General features: G+C 33.7%; 1 protein-coding gene across 4 annotated transcripts in view; it reads right to left on the reverse strand.

Annotated features, from left to right (window-relative positions):
* The window catches only part of AP4E1 (adaptor related protein complex 4 subunit epsilon 1), a 71,662-nt gene that overhangs the window by 50,133 nt on the left and 5,524 nt on the right, over positions 1-16,005 (reverse strand). For 3 of the 4 annotated variants that reach the window (XM_082616888.1, XM_082616887.1, XM_082616885.1), the window contains exons 3-8: positions 15,273-15,396; positions 11,506-11,579; positions 8,969-9,090; positions 6,208-6,367; positions 4,481-4,647; positions 2,784-2,857 (exon numbers count right to left, since the gene is read on the reverse strand). In XM_082616888.1, the coding sequence (XP_082473014.1) occupies positions 2,784-2,857; positions 4,481-4,647; positions 6,208-6,367; positions 8,969-9,090; positions 11,506-11,579; positions 15,273-15,396 (721 nt within the window). The remainder of the gene's footprint in view (positions 1-2,783; positions 2,858-4,480; positions 4,648-6,207; positions 6,368-8,968; positions 9,091-11,505; positions 11,580-15,272; positions 15,397-16,005) is intronic. The other variant, XM_082616886.1, reaches the window with a different exon arrangement.

Below are 16,005 nucleotides of genomic sequence, written 5' to 3' on the forward strand. Positions count from 1 at the left end.
ATACTGATATTATGCTTTCATAAATAAGTTATCTTCTCCATTATACTGTAAATTCTTTGAAGGCAAAGATTATATTTAATACTTCTTCATATCCTCTACATCACTTTATGCAATGTCTGGCACATAGCAGATACTCAGTAAATGCCTCTGATGTGATTTATTTCTTGATTTGACACTAAGGTAAGTTATAATAATGAAACTTTCATAAGAATACAGTTTAAAAAATATTAAGACTGAAACCCAGTAAGATAACTGATAAAAGTAAAATAACTTTCTCTTCTTTTAATTCAATTAAAACATATTACTCACTGATTAATCCAGTGCCAGATACTGGGATATGCTGGCCAATAAGACAGACACAGTCCCTGCCCTTATGAAGTTTATAATTTAAAATTCACATTTTTAAGTAATAAGATATTTATATTAGGTTTACTAGAGAACACTCTACCATTGATAAACTCACTGTAAGCTATAAACTGTATCAGTACAAATACGGGGGGAAATGTAGAACAAACAGAAGATAAATAAAGGAAAAAAGGGAAACAACAGAAACTATAAGTTTCTCTGGCAAGGTGAAACACTGGACTGACGGACTACAAAGAAATAACTTTCTGGCATTGGTCCCAGCAATCTTAATAAAAGAAGGATGTCCTAATGGAGAACATTAAAAAATATTTCCTCAGGTGTACAGTATCCTCTAAATCGAAAGTAGTAACAGTGGTTATCTCCAGGAGCGGGAACTGGGTGGTGGGTCGTAAGGGTCAAAGGGACACTTAATGTTCACTGTATACTCTTTTGTACCTTTTGAATTTTGAACGATGTGCATATATTACCTATTCAAAAAAATTTAAAAATTAAAGCTGAAATGTCAGTTACTGAAAGAAAAAAACAACTTTCTGCAAGGAAAAAAAGCAGACAATTGATTTTAAACAGAATTCCTTGAGAGCCTTTCAAACCCTTATCCTAGAGCATGATTATATCTCAAGCAAAACTTTTTAATTTACTTTAGCTGCCTCCAAAGATTCTGACACTACTCTGGATACACTGACAGCTCCTAGCCAAACCACCTGCCTCAATAATGATCATCCTTATCTCTGGCACCTTATTCTTCTCATTACATAGCAGGATCCTAGATGTTGTCAACTATTCATTATACTATACACTTATAAGGGCAGGGCCTGTGTCTACCTTATTCTTCCCTTAAGCTCCCACACTTAGCATGGAGGAATACATTAAGTCAATCAACTCTTTCCTCAATCTGTACCTAGTTTACAAATTAAATTTTTGTTTTGTAGGCATTCAATAAATACTGGCTGAACAAATGAATACACCACACTTATTACCTTAATTACCATTTATACACGCAAAACATAAATCTATCCTTCAAAATTTACTATCCCAATTCACTACCACATGCATTATTTTTTCCATACTAGTCTTATGCATGCAATCCTTTCTTTTCATTCCTACTGCATTTTTGTCAAGCACTTTTATTAAACTAGTTCAATTTCTGCCCTCTAGTCTACTCCGCACTTCTACAACCATTGTTCTTAAAGATCCACAGTTTACCATTGTCTGAAAGAACCAGTAACGCTCTCCATCCCCTACTTCACGGTATTTTACCAGATTAAGAAATGACTTCTCGGGATACGGGTTCGTGCCCCGGTCTGGGGGGATCCCATATGCCGCGGAGCGGCTGGGCCCGTGAGCCATGGCCGCTGGGCCTGCGCATCCGGAGCCTGTGCTCCGCAACGGGAGAGGCCACAACAGTGAGAGGCCCGCATACCGCAAAAAGAAAAAAAAAAAAAAAAAAAAAAAAAGAAATGACTTCTCATTTGAGTTATACCTCTCAATACCTCTTCTACTGCCCTTCTCCATACCAGGTGAGATTCAAACTGTTTTACTTCTATCCTTTAAATACCTCCAAATATCCCAATTTCTTCAACGAGCTTTTTCAGGCTGATCAATAAAGAACTAAGAGTTCTTCCCTCTGGCTATTAAGACTGGAAGGTTTTTTGGTTACTTTTCTCAGTTCTTCTCCCTCCTCCCCCATTTCACTCTTGTCTCTTATCACTAAATTACTTTGTAAAATTGTATTTAACATAAATACCTATTGTCTCTTCATTAAAAAGTACATTATTCCACATCTATATATGCTTATCTATGTCGTACTCAACCGTCAGTTATCTTCTTAAATATTACTTTTTCAGAAAAGGCTTCCTTGTTCTCCCTCTAATCTAAGACTAGCTGCTGTTTTCTCCAGAGTACCTTGTAAATTCATTTCTGTAACATTTCTAGTACCTTTCCATCTATCTATCTAGGCTGTAAGCTCAATGATAATATTATTTTATTCACGACTGTATTCCAAGCATCTTTCACAGGGTCCGATAAATAACAAAAACTTAAGAAATATTTGGTGACTAGTTGACTGATTCTTTCATTTAAGAACTCTTAAGTATGGAATGGACCTACTAGGTTATCTTCACAGTCAATTAGATGCTTGATGGACATTTTCAATACAGAGACAATTTCTCTTTAAAAATAAAGACTTAAAAAGAGAGACAATTATAATAGTCAATTTAGGTCAACATTTAAACAATGGCGTAATTTCAAATTATTTCTATTAGTTATTCAATGCTTCCAGTGAAAAATAATAATCCCCAAACCACCTTAAAAATTAACATTTAAAATTCTATTGGAATTTATAATATTCTAACACAGATTTAGCTATAATACTGAAAACATTATTAGTCATTAGAGCAGCATTTACATATGTTACCTACCATATGTGACATTGTGATTTAACTCAGCTCTTCGTAAGGATTCATCGAGAACATCATACATTAATTCACTTGTCCTGTTTAAAAGATATTTTATTTGCAGCAGAATTATAGTATTATAACCCAATAAAACATAGTTTTTCAAACTTCTCTCTCTTTAAAACTGAGGATCTACAGAAAAGAAGTGAAAGAAATTCATTTTATGAATTGGGAATTTCACTTCTTAAAGATTCCATTTGTTCTTTTTCATGAGTTTAACTTCCTGCTTTATCAAAGCTGACTAGTCAATGAAGAGATAAGTCAATCAACTCTTTCCTCAATCTGTACCTACTTTACAAATAAAGTTTTTGTTTGGTTGAACATGCTATCTTTTATAGCCTATATCAATAATAGCCTAGAGGACAATCCCTTAGTAAAGTGAGACTAAAGAATTAGCATATAGGAGTTCCCTGGTGGCGCAATGGTTAAGAATCCGCCTGCCAATGCTGGGGACACGGTTCGAACGCTGATCCGGGAAGATCCCACATGCTGCAGAGCAACTAAGCCCGTGCGCCACAACTACTGAGCCCGTGCTCCACAAGAGAAGCCACTGCAACGAGGAGCCCGTGCACCACAACGAAGAGTAGCCCCCACTCGTGGCAGCTAGAGAAAAGCCCACACACAGCAACGAAGACCCAATGCAGCCAAAAATAAATAAAATTTTTAAAAAAGGATTAGCATATAAATGTACCCTACTGTATAAAACAAAACCACATCTCTAAAGTCAGAACCTGATTAATAATATTTTCTCAAGACAGAAACACATCAGGGGCTCAAGCCATGGTCCTTGCTCTCAAGGGGACTAAATCTAGTTGCTCTTGAACAGTTTAAAAAAAATATTAAATAAAAATAACAGGTGTGCACACATGCACACACAGAGAGAGAAAGAATGATAAAGCAAATACAAATAATTGATGAACAGAGGTAGAGAGCGCTCCCTGTACTATTCTTGGAATTTTTCTGTAAGCTTGAAAAACTACAACAAAATTAAAAGTTACAAAAATATATGTAACTGGAAAGGCACCCATAAAAAGTTTAATAAAATGACTGCCTAAAAGAGTAATTCAAACAAATGAATTGTTCCAATTAGAGCAACAGGGTAAGCAAACTATAGTCTGCATGTCTAATCTGTCCAGATGCCTGTTTTTTTATTGGCTACAGGCTAAGAATGGTTTTTACATTTTTAAGTGGTTGAAAAAAAATCAAAAGAATAATATTTCATGACACAAAAAGATTATATGAAATTCAAGTTTTAATGTCCTTAAAGAGTTTTTTTGGAACATAGCTGTGCTCATTCATTTACATATTATCTATGGCTGCTTTTGAGCTGTATACAACAGCAGAATTAAACGGTTGCAATAGACAACATATAGCCCACAAAGCCTGAAATATTTATCTGGCCCTTTATAAAAAAGTTTCCCAAGCCCCAAACTAGAATGGTTAAGAAAGTTTCACGGAACATATGGAGCTTCAAAAGTATCTTGCACTGTGAGTAGGACTGAGATAAGCAGAGAGCCAGGATTATCCCAGCAACCTGAATTTTTACACTTCTTATAGTGGCTTATTTATCACTATTAAGTCAATTAAGCATTGGGAGAAGCTGGTTTATCATGAAACCTCTAGATGACTAAAGCCTATCAAATTTACCTAGAATAGTTTACCTTTGATCATCTTTTCCTAGAAGTCCTAGTATTCTCAACAGCTGAATTTGTAACCATGGTGCTGGTACACTGTGGTAATTGAAATCTACGGGGAGTTTTCCTCCAACCACTTGCTTCAAAATTGTTACAAAACTCCCAGTCAAGTCTTTATACGCAGATGAATTCTCCTACATCCAAAAAACAAAGTAAAACAAAACAAAAAACTTTCTGTTAATAATAATGTCTTAAAAATAAAATAGACCTGGTTGAAATGCCATAGAGAATCTAACTTAATACATGCTCACTTAAGAAGTTTCATGTTCATATTTAAGGAAACAGTCCTCTAACTGTGTAATTTCTTCCACCATGAAACTCCTCTGGCTACCAGATCCAGAGCTGAATCATGCCCCAAAAAGCTTCCACCACTTCCTACTTCCTATACAGTTTAATCACATTTCCAAAGTTCTATAATTACATCTTAGAACCTTTAAAAGCTAGTATCAGCAATTAAAGCAAAAATTGAAAAGAACTGGCATACTGAAAAAAGCAGTAACACCTCTACTTTTGACGAAAACCAAGGTCTGTTTCCAATCTCTGAATTTTGTTTTCAAAAGACTTCTCATGTGATTGAACTAAATATGTTCCAGGTGGAAGAGCACAGCCAAAATTACTCAAACATTTAAAACCCCCAAAATCAGTAAGCTTGCTTACCAAAAATTAATTAACTCTATAGTATTTAAACATTTGTGATTCTGAATGAGTATGCCTTGATTATCTATCTGACTAATCTCTTGGATTGGGGAAATTTTTTTTTCATCTTATTTTTTTTAACTGAAGTGTAGTTAACATACAATACTATATTAGTTTCAGGTGTACAACACAGTGATTCAGCATTTATGTATATTACCAATTGATCACCACTATAGGTCTAGTAACCATATGCCTGAACTGGGGAAATTAAATACACATTCCTCAAAATGAATGTTAGACTTTTCATTGTAATTTTTACTATGTATCAAGGACAAATTTTTGGAAGGGAAATAATAGCTCTTTCAGAGTTTAATAAATGTTAGAGGAAAAATAAGATTTAATATCAGTTATCTATTTATACCACACTATTTTGGAGCACACAATGCATAAAAGTAAAGAAAACCTTCAGTTTCTGTAATTTTAAATTGATTTCAACAGCATATCCCATTTCATTATGAGGTATGATGCAATCTCTCACAAATATATACTTTCAGACACAAAGGGTTTCAGGCAATACACTGGGGTTGAATTAGTATAACCCCGTATCATCATTTAGAAAAATAAATTACCATACTATTCACCCCCTTCCTCCTCCAACGCAGTATCAACGTATGGAGTCAACACTGTAGACTATGCCTTGCACGTTCTCCACCAGCTCTCCTCATTTCTATAAACCATTATATGTATCCCATGAAGTTGTATAAAAGGGAGACACTGCTTGAAAAACCGCAAATCTGCAAATTTCAACCACTTTCCAGAGCTACCATTTTTCCATGCTTCTTTCGTAACATGAAAAAATTTTAGGCATAAAAAAAGACTAAATCTATAATTTGTCTACAACTCATGTGATCAACATGCAAAAATTACTATTAAAGTGTCAATAATACAAATTTAAATGTGACAAGCATTTTACTGAAAAATATGAGTTTTCTTTTAATTACATAATTACAATTTTTCTAATGGTAGCTACTCAGTACCTGCTCAAAATGCCAACTTACCTTAATCATCCTAAGGTATATGTGCAAGGAAGCAGCCATGACCCCAACATCTCTGTCACAAAGTGCTTTCCGAAACTTAATATGGATATGCTGTACTTGATTAGGAGCGATGAGATAGAATTTATATAATGCTAGGACAGCTTTTCTTCGTATAATCTCCCTAAAGATAAAAGTTAAAATCTAAATAAACCATCTGAATTATCAGGCATTTATTAGTTTGAAAAGATCATGGACCAGATGATTGTAAAATATCAGCTGTTACCTGAAGCTAAAAAGAAAGAATTACACATTTATTATTAATTTTTTATTCTAATCTACCAAACTATAAAAAGTGGTTATCTCTAGGAGGTAAGACCTCAAGAGACTTTAACTGTCCATGTTATATATTTCTCTAGTTATAAAATTTTTTGGTAACAAGTATATATTACTTTTGAAACCAAAACGAACCAGGAAAGATAAATTCCTTAATTCCCTAATTCCATTTTTGAAAGCCATATCTCTAGAAATTGGGAAAAGAATCAACAGTAAGTTTAAATGAGTGAGAGGTAATTTCTGCCAATAACATTAAACAGTCTCTTCATCAATATTAAAAGTCTCCTTAACATTCTAGCTTTTCATATTTCTTTTTTTATATCCTGGGCAAACATACTCCAAATACTTGGGGGGGGGGCAGGGGAGTATAAGGGGGACTTACATTAAAAGATGCTACTCCTCTCCTTGCCCAGCTCATGTTTCAAAAACCTCAATACAATGAAGAGGAAAGTATACACAAGTCTTGCACTTCATTTGTAACAGATAATGTCTAGCACACAAGAAGCAAAAATAAAGAGTTGCTATCCTATGAACATAATGTAGTTTCCAAGGAATTATATTCTTTGTTTTTGTCTCTTATACCTATTTCCACAAAGTTCACATTTGCAGACTATGCTGGCAGTGCCCACAACAGCAGTACAGAAGTATTTATTTTCAGGGTTCCTTAATATGTATTTCTGTTACCTAAAATCACAGAATCTCAAAATAGAGATTATTCAATGCAATCCTCTGTGTTCCACTCAAGAATACTTTTTATAAGGTTCCTAACACATGGTCACCCAGCCTCTGCATTAACAAGCAACCTACTATCTTCCTAGGTAAACTATGTCATGCTGGAAAATTCTTTTCACATAAAAAGAAAAGCAGATTAACAAAAGATTTGCCATTAGTATTAATACTACAGTAACTGTAAACTATATCCCAATGTATTGCTATTGGGCATTAACCAATATGAGTTCCGGGAGAGAGTAAGTAAATGACGTGAGGAAAAAGTATACAAACTCTGAACAGGCTCAGGAAGCCCTAGGTCTGGCCCAAAGTGGTGGCAATAACACAAGATATCAAAAAACCTGGATTCGGGCTGTGAGTTTGGTGTGCTGAAATATAACCAGGGATTCAAAAGTCGAGTCCAAGCCCTGTCTCATAGCTTCGTTGTGATATCTACTGGCTTATCTGTAGCTCTGTCCCACAGCTCTGTCTTTAGGTCTTTACTCCATAGCATGGAGTTAGGTATGGCCATAATTGCAAAAGCAGAGTTTCAGAAAGTCTAAACTCTAACTCGTAGAAGACAGGAAAGGCCAGGACTTGAAATGACAGTAGATGGGAAGCAATAAGGAAAAAATTGAAAGGGTAAATAGGAAGCAACAAGGAAAAAATTCAATTCTTTGAAAGATTTCATGCAAAGGATAAGTATGGGTACCACAAAACAGTGGTGGTATGGAAAAATTTCATAAAAACATGCTCTATGATCATATCAACCTCTAATTATCTAAGAAAGGCTAATATTTTATTTCCAGTAATTAATTTTCCATACCCATCATTTGTTCTAAACACAGATTTGATATAAACAAAACATTACAAGTCTGAAAAATCTCTGAAGTTATTCCATAATTCTTAGAAAAAGCTATCATTTTTAGCTGAAATATTCATGGTCCAAGATTTAAAGAACACAAACCATAAAACAACATTTTAAAATCTTAGAACACTAAAAATACTGACTTAAGCATATGAAATATTATGAGTAACAAAAGAAATCTTTATCAAAAATGTATATATAACTAAAATACTGCAATCACAAAGGAAAAATGGCAAGTGACTGTAAACTCTTCCCTAACTCTAATTTAGATTATGAAGTTAAGGAGCTTGGTCAAAAACAAAATAATTCCAAATGTGGTGAAAAAGTAATCAAGTTGAGATGGAGAGAGTTAAGGAATCATACAAGATTAGCAAAATACTACAAGTTAAGGTTCATTTGCATATATTCTTCTATAAAACAGAATTTGAAAGCTGCAGTTTTGATATAAAGCATCCCCAATACATTGAAGGTCTGTGTTCACAGCACTTGAACCATTTCCATATGTTTTCCATTACTTCACTGTATCCTCAAAAGAACTCTGTGAGAAGGATCTTCAACCAACCCCGTATAGCCAAGAGAAAAACAGGACCCCTGATGGTTAGCAGAAGAAGTGGGAAGAAAGCCAAGGATTCCTGATGCTAAGCCTCACTGACTCTCAGTTTAACTTTAGAAAGTTGCCTAACATTTTTCTAAACCCACATAAAAATAAAGGACAATAAAGGACAAATATCAGGGATTTTTGCATTATACCTGGCAGTCAAAGAATATCCTCTACCCTGGTAGCATTAAGTTAAAGTTAGAATAAACTTCTGAGTATAAATTTTCCTTTTGAAATACATAGTGTAGACACCTATCCAAAAAGAATTTACTTACTTAGAATGTTGAAGTTTATCTTCTATTAATGGAAGAACAGCTGGAATCATTTCTCGAGGGAAAATCTGGCTGACGATAGTAAGTGCCATACATACTTCTACTAGGTTAGTGCTCTGCAAGTCCTAACATTATTAAGCAAAGAAAACATTCAGTGCAAATTCTGAATCTAGGGACATTGAGCTCAACATTGCAATGGTCCTACACACTTAATAGTTTTCTACTAACTTTTTAAATTAATTTGTACATTTAGGCTTACCTCATATTTTATAGGAATATCCCTGTTTCATTTGCCTTAATAGAGTCAATAGATAAAGATAGCCAAAAGGCAACTGATCTAAAGGAAACTGTATTTCTGTCCTGACAATGACCAAAGTAGTCTTCCTTATTACAGCCTTTAAAACGTTTCTAAACTAGTAACAGAATAATTTTATGAATTCTTCTTGTTAATGAACAATATGAGTGGAAGTTTAAAAGGAAACAATTCTTGAATATATACGATAAAATGCATGCATTCATATATACTTACATAAGCACAAAGTTTACAAACCGTTCTAATAGAACCCAAAACTACGTTTTTGAAAGTTTGCAAAAGTTTAAGCTACTAGTAAACTTAAGAGTATATAACTTAACAATTCAGAAAGTATCGATACCACACACCCACACACACACTCTCCCCCATATCAAAAGACTGAAACAAGATAAACATGAAAAAGCTCAACAATTCAATTATACTTCATTACCAATTTTGTTTAAACGTTTAACAGGAAACAATACTGTGTATGGATTAAATTGTGTTTTTATTATCTGTACATTTCAGTTACCCAATTAAACTCTGTTCTTCTTTAAACTGACTTTCAGAATTTAAAAGACTTCAATTATTCAGTTTATATCACATCCCTTTAAAACAGATCCTAGAGAAAAAGACAACAGCATGGAAGATGCATCTAAGAGTCTGGAGATCTGAGTTATAATTCCACCTCTGCTTTTTTTTAATGTATTCTTTTACAGAAATATAGTTATTTGTAATATTGTATTAGTTTCAGGTGTACAGCAAAGTGATTTAGTATTTTTGCAGATTATACTCTACTATAGGTTATTATAGGATAAATGGGTATAATTCCCTATGCTGTCCTTGTTGTTTATCTATTTTAAATATAGTAGTTTGTTATCTATTAATCCCATACTCTTAATTTGTCCCTCCCTCTCTCCCCTTTGGTAACCACAAGTTTCTTTTCTATGTCTGTGAGTTTGTTTCTGTTTTGCATATACATTCATTTGTATTATTCTTTAGATTCTATATATAAGTGATATCATATAGTACTTGTCCTTCTCTGTCTTATTTACTAATATTTAACTTCAATAGTATTCTCTAGGTCCATCCACATTGCTGCAAATGGCAGTATTTCATTCTTTTTTGTGGCTGAATAATATTCCATTGTGTATATATACCACATTTTCTTAATCCAATTGTCTGCTGATGGGCACCTGGGTTGCTTCCATGTCTTTACAGCTACTGTAAATAGTGCTGTTATGAACACTGGGGTTATGTATCTTTTTTAATTAGTGTCTTCATTTTTTCCAGATATATACCCAGGAGTGAAATTGCTGGATCATATGGTAGTTCTATTTTTAGTTTTTTAAAGAACCTCCATATTGTTTTCCACAGTAGCTGACCAATTTACATTCCCACCAACTGTGTACAAGGGTTCCCTTTTCTCCACATCCTCACTAACATTTGCTGTTCACAGACTTTTTTGTGATAGCCATTCTCAATGAGGTGATACCTCATTGTGGTTTTGATTTGCATTTCTCAAATTAGTGATGTTGAGCATCTTTTCTGTTAGCTATCGACATGTCTTCTTTGCCTGTTAGCTATCGACATGTCTTCTTTGGAAAAATGTCTATTCAGGTCTTCTGCCCATTTTTTCATACAGTTGTTTGTTTTTTTTTGATATTGAGTTGCATGAGCTGTTTGTATATTTTGAATATTAACCCCTTGTCGGTCCCATGATTTGCAAATATTTTCTCCCATTTCATAGGTTGTCTTTTCGTTTTGTCAATTATTTCCTTTGCTGTGCAAAAGCTTCTAAGCTTAATTAGGTCCCATTTGTTTATTTTTGCTTTTATTTCTTCTGCCTTAGGAGACTGATCCAAGAAAATATTGCTACAATTTATGTCAAAGAGTGTTCCACCTATGTTCTCTTCTAGGAGTTTTATGGTTTCAGGTCTTACATGTAGGTCTTTAGACCATTTTGAGTATATTTTCGTTAACTCTGCTTTTTTAAATGAAACAATAATAACAGCAGCAGTAGCAACTATTATTCTCTACAGTGTTTCATTTAACCCTAACAACTTGGTTAAGTTCTATTATTATCCTCATTTTACAGATGCAGAAACTGATATAAAAGATCTTTCTAAGCCCATTCTATAAGCCTACCTTCTTTGAAAAATACTTAATTTAATATGATTGATGAGAAATGTCAGATGCCTGAAGGAATAATTTAAGACTTCATATTAACCAGCATACAATACAATACCTTTACAACTGTATTCACAAGGAGAAGCAACAGTTCATGACTTTCATGTAGAAATAAAGAAACAGCCAAATAACCTATAAAATGTGAGAGGAAAAGTCTCATAATTACCTGCCAAAAATTAACATTTCCCAAGAAGTTAAACAAAGCAATAATATATTCCAAAATTTAAGTGTCAAAGATACCAGTTACAGGTAAATATAAAAACAAATAGTAAAATAACAAGGTTCAAAAAATTCAGTAAGGAAGATTTCAGGTGTTCTTCATCCTGAACTCTCACAATTAGGTATTTCACAGGATATAACTGAAATGGAAAAGAGGCTATGTGCACCAACTTAAAGTCCTGTAAATGACATTAGGAATATATGCCTTCTATCTTCTGTGCAAATCTCTACACAATCAATCAAAACATTTTCTGTCTTGTAGCCAAATATAATTATTCAAAAACTAATAGCTACTACAGTTAATAAATAGTGAGTTACTAGCTATTTGTATTACTGAATGAGCTACCTGATACCAATCCATATGATGTAAATCATCTATTAGCCATAAACAATACCTTATTTTCTCAATTTGATGATAAACTATTGAATGAATAGAAGTTGTTGAGGAAAGAAACAATGTCTACCACATTAAACATACTCATTTACTTAAGTACTTTTATTTTAATAATATCAAAACATTAAAAAATATAACTTAAAATTGAGGAAGTACATTAATACTCTGACAAATACCATGTGCATGGAATCTAGATGCTCCATGTCATTTTTCTGTCACCCTTAATATCGATAACATTTGTTAGACAGTTACTGTGGGTTAACTACATTACAAGCCTCACCTCATTTAATCCTCACAACAACTCTATGAGGTAGATATTATTATTATCCCCAATATAATAATGAGGCCCCAAAAGGATAACTGCCCAAGGTCTACAGCTACTACATGGTGGAGCCAAGACCACAACCCAGCCAGTAGGAGTTAGTTCATGTTTTTAACCCCTATGCTATTCTGTCTCTCACACAGTCTACTTTGAGACCTTATACCCTGACTCCCATCCCCATTGTTTTTCATTCTTCTCAATTCTTCCAGCCTTTTTATTAGGAATTCTAGTGTTAACTATCCCTATTACTACCCAGCATCCATACTGTGTCTGTTGGGGAAGATGGGAAAACTGTTAAAAATTTCCTGTTCTCATAACCAATGAGTAGCAGCATGACCCACTGCAACATCTTCACTGAAGGTCAGAGGAGCAGAGCTATCACTCCCACAATCAGGAGAGACAAAAAAGAACAAACCAGGACCAGGAAAGAGAAAAACCCTAGACAGCATTTAAAGCAGAAATTAGGTCTTATCAGATTACATCTGTTCAGCTAAGATATCACCCCCTTTCAAGTCACCAATATCAAGATATAAGAAGATCAACAAACTAATCCAAAGACCACCTCAGAATCTTATGAAATCTTAATTCTATCTGTTAAAAAGAATATCCTGTTTTGACAATCAGGGAAAACAAGGAAACTGTTTTGATAATCAGGAAACAGGGAAAAAGATATTCTGTGATTCAAAAATTTAAAAGGTTTCAGGAAAACAAAGAATAACAACTATGATTATAGAATACATCTGATATGACTAAGAGTGAGGTACAGGATAGGAATACAGGCTTTGACTCATAGAAACTTGGGTTTATATTCTGGCTTCACCATTTAGTAGCTCTATGACCTTGGGAAATTGACTTGACCTTTCTGAGCTTCAGTTTTCTCCTCTGTCAAACGAAATAACATCTCACAAGATAAAGCACCTAACATAATTCCTGACTTAGTGGGTACTGAGATTTATTTACTCAACAGTATTCATGTGAAAAATAAGAATGCATTATCCATCAGAGAAAGCACCAAAGCTAGCCTTAGAAATCTCAGGAGAGTAGATGAGGCAATGGTACTGGAGTAAAGGCATAAAAAACTTAAATGCTATCTTAAAAAAAACTTCCACTCAGCACACATAAAGAATATCTGATACCCACAGACACATCTTTCTAGGTGTCAATAAAATACTTTCCTAAGGAAGATCATGAATCTCAATAAAAATGACTGTGAGGTTTCCTTAGTCACTATAACCATGAAATAACCCACATACAAGGTCCTTCACTGCAACATTATTTATTAGAGCAAAAAACAAAAATTACCCATATATCCACCAATAGGGACCTAGTTGAAAATACTACAGTACATCCATCTGCCCACTGAAAACTATGCAATTGTATAAAAGTATAAAGATGTCAAAACAAGGTGCAGAGTAATCTCTGTAGCATGCTATCTTCTGTGTAAGAGAGAGTATTTGAGTGTGTACCCATGAATTTGCTTGTTTTTTCAAAATGAAACAATGGAAAGATTAATCAGAAACTAATGAAAATAGTTACCCATGGGGTAAGGGTCAAAGCTGGTAGAGGGGTTAGAGATAAAAATGAAATTTCTCTGACTATAACTTTTTATCAGGTCTTAACTTTTGGACCATGTATAAATTACAAATTACATATGTAATTTTTACATATTTTAAAAATAAAATTTAGGGAATTCCCTGGCCATCCAGTGGTTAGGACTCAGTGCTTTCACTGCCATGGCCTGGGTTCAATCCCTGGTCGGGGAACTAAGATCCCGCAAGCCGTGTGGCATGGCCAAAAAAACCAATAAAATAATAAAAATAAACATAAATTGTAATTGAAAATGGAAAAATTACATGAAAGTCTAAAAAGCAAAATATAGCAACAGATGTACAAAGTATACACTATCTATTGTTTTCTAAATTTCCTGTTGTTAGGGATCTCAGAATTAGTTTGGAAACGACATGAAAAGACAAACACCGTAAGAAAACAGATGGTAGGAGCCACCTAAGAGATCACAGAAGAGTTAAAACTTGGTTTGGAATACAGAAAGGGAGAGACAGGATGCCAGAGGACACTCTACTTGGAGGGAAGAATGTAACAAATCTAGAACACAAAAGAGTATTTTCGGTGGAGTGAGATTCAACAAGTGGAACACTGTGTTCATATAGTCTCAGAGTCTTTACCAAGACATCTCCCATGCCGTACCCATCATCTGACAGCACAGGTCAATATAACTTGAGAAGAATGTTGGTCCCTGACAACATGACACTATCAACTTCTTTGAATAAGAACATGTTCTACTCCTATATTATTCCAAAGTGCTTCCTTCTTAAGTTTCTGATATAAAGCTGTACATATATGAATACAAGATATAAGTCCTTGTTTTCCTAATAGACTTAAAGGTTGATTATAGAAACAAAATTTTTTAAAAGATACCTCAAATCCTCATAGTTAACAATTGTGAAACTAGGAGCAGGATACCGAAAATTTTTCAAGTCAATTTCAGTTTTTGTCTATAAAAAAAATCATCCCTTATCATTAAACTGATGAGGTTAGACAGCCTTTTTAAAATCAGCTTTACTGAGGTATAATTTACATGTAAGAAAATTCACCCTTTTAAGTATATAGTTCAATGAGTTTTGACAAAGTCATCTAACTACCATCACAAGAACAGGCAATTTTTCATCTTTTCTATAACTCCAAAATGCTATGAGTCAGGAAAATTGATTCCATTTTAGGCTGTGAGTTTTTGAAGTGTTATCTTTTAAAGCTTTGGAAATCACAAGGCAGTATTCTAAAAACATACTACACACCTGCCATCATTCACTTTATATAACAGCCAGAACTTTAAGGACAACATTAAGTGCAAAAGTCTTAAACACATACATACCTACTCTTTTTTCTAAAAGGTTTCCTTGTTGTGCCAACTTGATTGCATGTATGTAACCAAAGGAAGCATCATATCCAAGCATTTCACAATATATAAGTCTCACCATACATTCCTTCATCATTTTCTGAAAAACAAAATATCCAGTAACAGTATAAATAAATAGAATGCTTTGACTTTTTTTTACTATGTTGTAATCATTTAATAAGAGAATTCTTTAATCCTGGCACTGAAGAAATAACATATATAAATTAATCACCCAAAGTCAGACTTTATAAAGAGTTTCTCCCAAATTTCACTACCAACAGTACAAATTTTAGTAAAATTATCTCAATATTTTGCTACTGGCAACAATACAAAATAAATCAAATGTAGCTATTTCTAATTCTAGGTGTCCCTTGCATAAAATTTGGTTATAATGTGAGACACATGGTCCTCAGACAAAATTTCACTCATGGTACTCTAACGTGGCTTCTAGAATGCAGCACATCATTTTAATATACTTTGTCAAATGAAAGCATACATAGAGCTCCCACAAGTTGGTAATAATTTCTGTAATGAAAATATTTTTCACATTTAAAGACTAAATTGCACCTGGAGTCTCTTCAGAATTACTGCGCTATATATTATAATAGGCGATAGTTTGTTTTATAAGCATTACTTTTTCAACAATTCTCACAACTATTAAGATTTCATTAATGGTATAATCATTCCAATATTTAACTTAACTGGATCT

Source organism: Mesoplodon mirus, assembly GCF_964341445.2.
Source record: "Mesoplodon mirus genome assembly, chromosome: 4".
NCBI classification, from domain to species: domain Eukaryota; kingdom Metazoa; phylum Chordata; class Mammalia; order Artiodactyla; family Ziphiidae; genus Mesoplodon; species Mesoplodon mirus.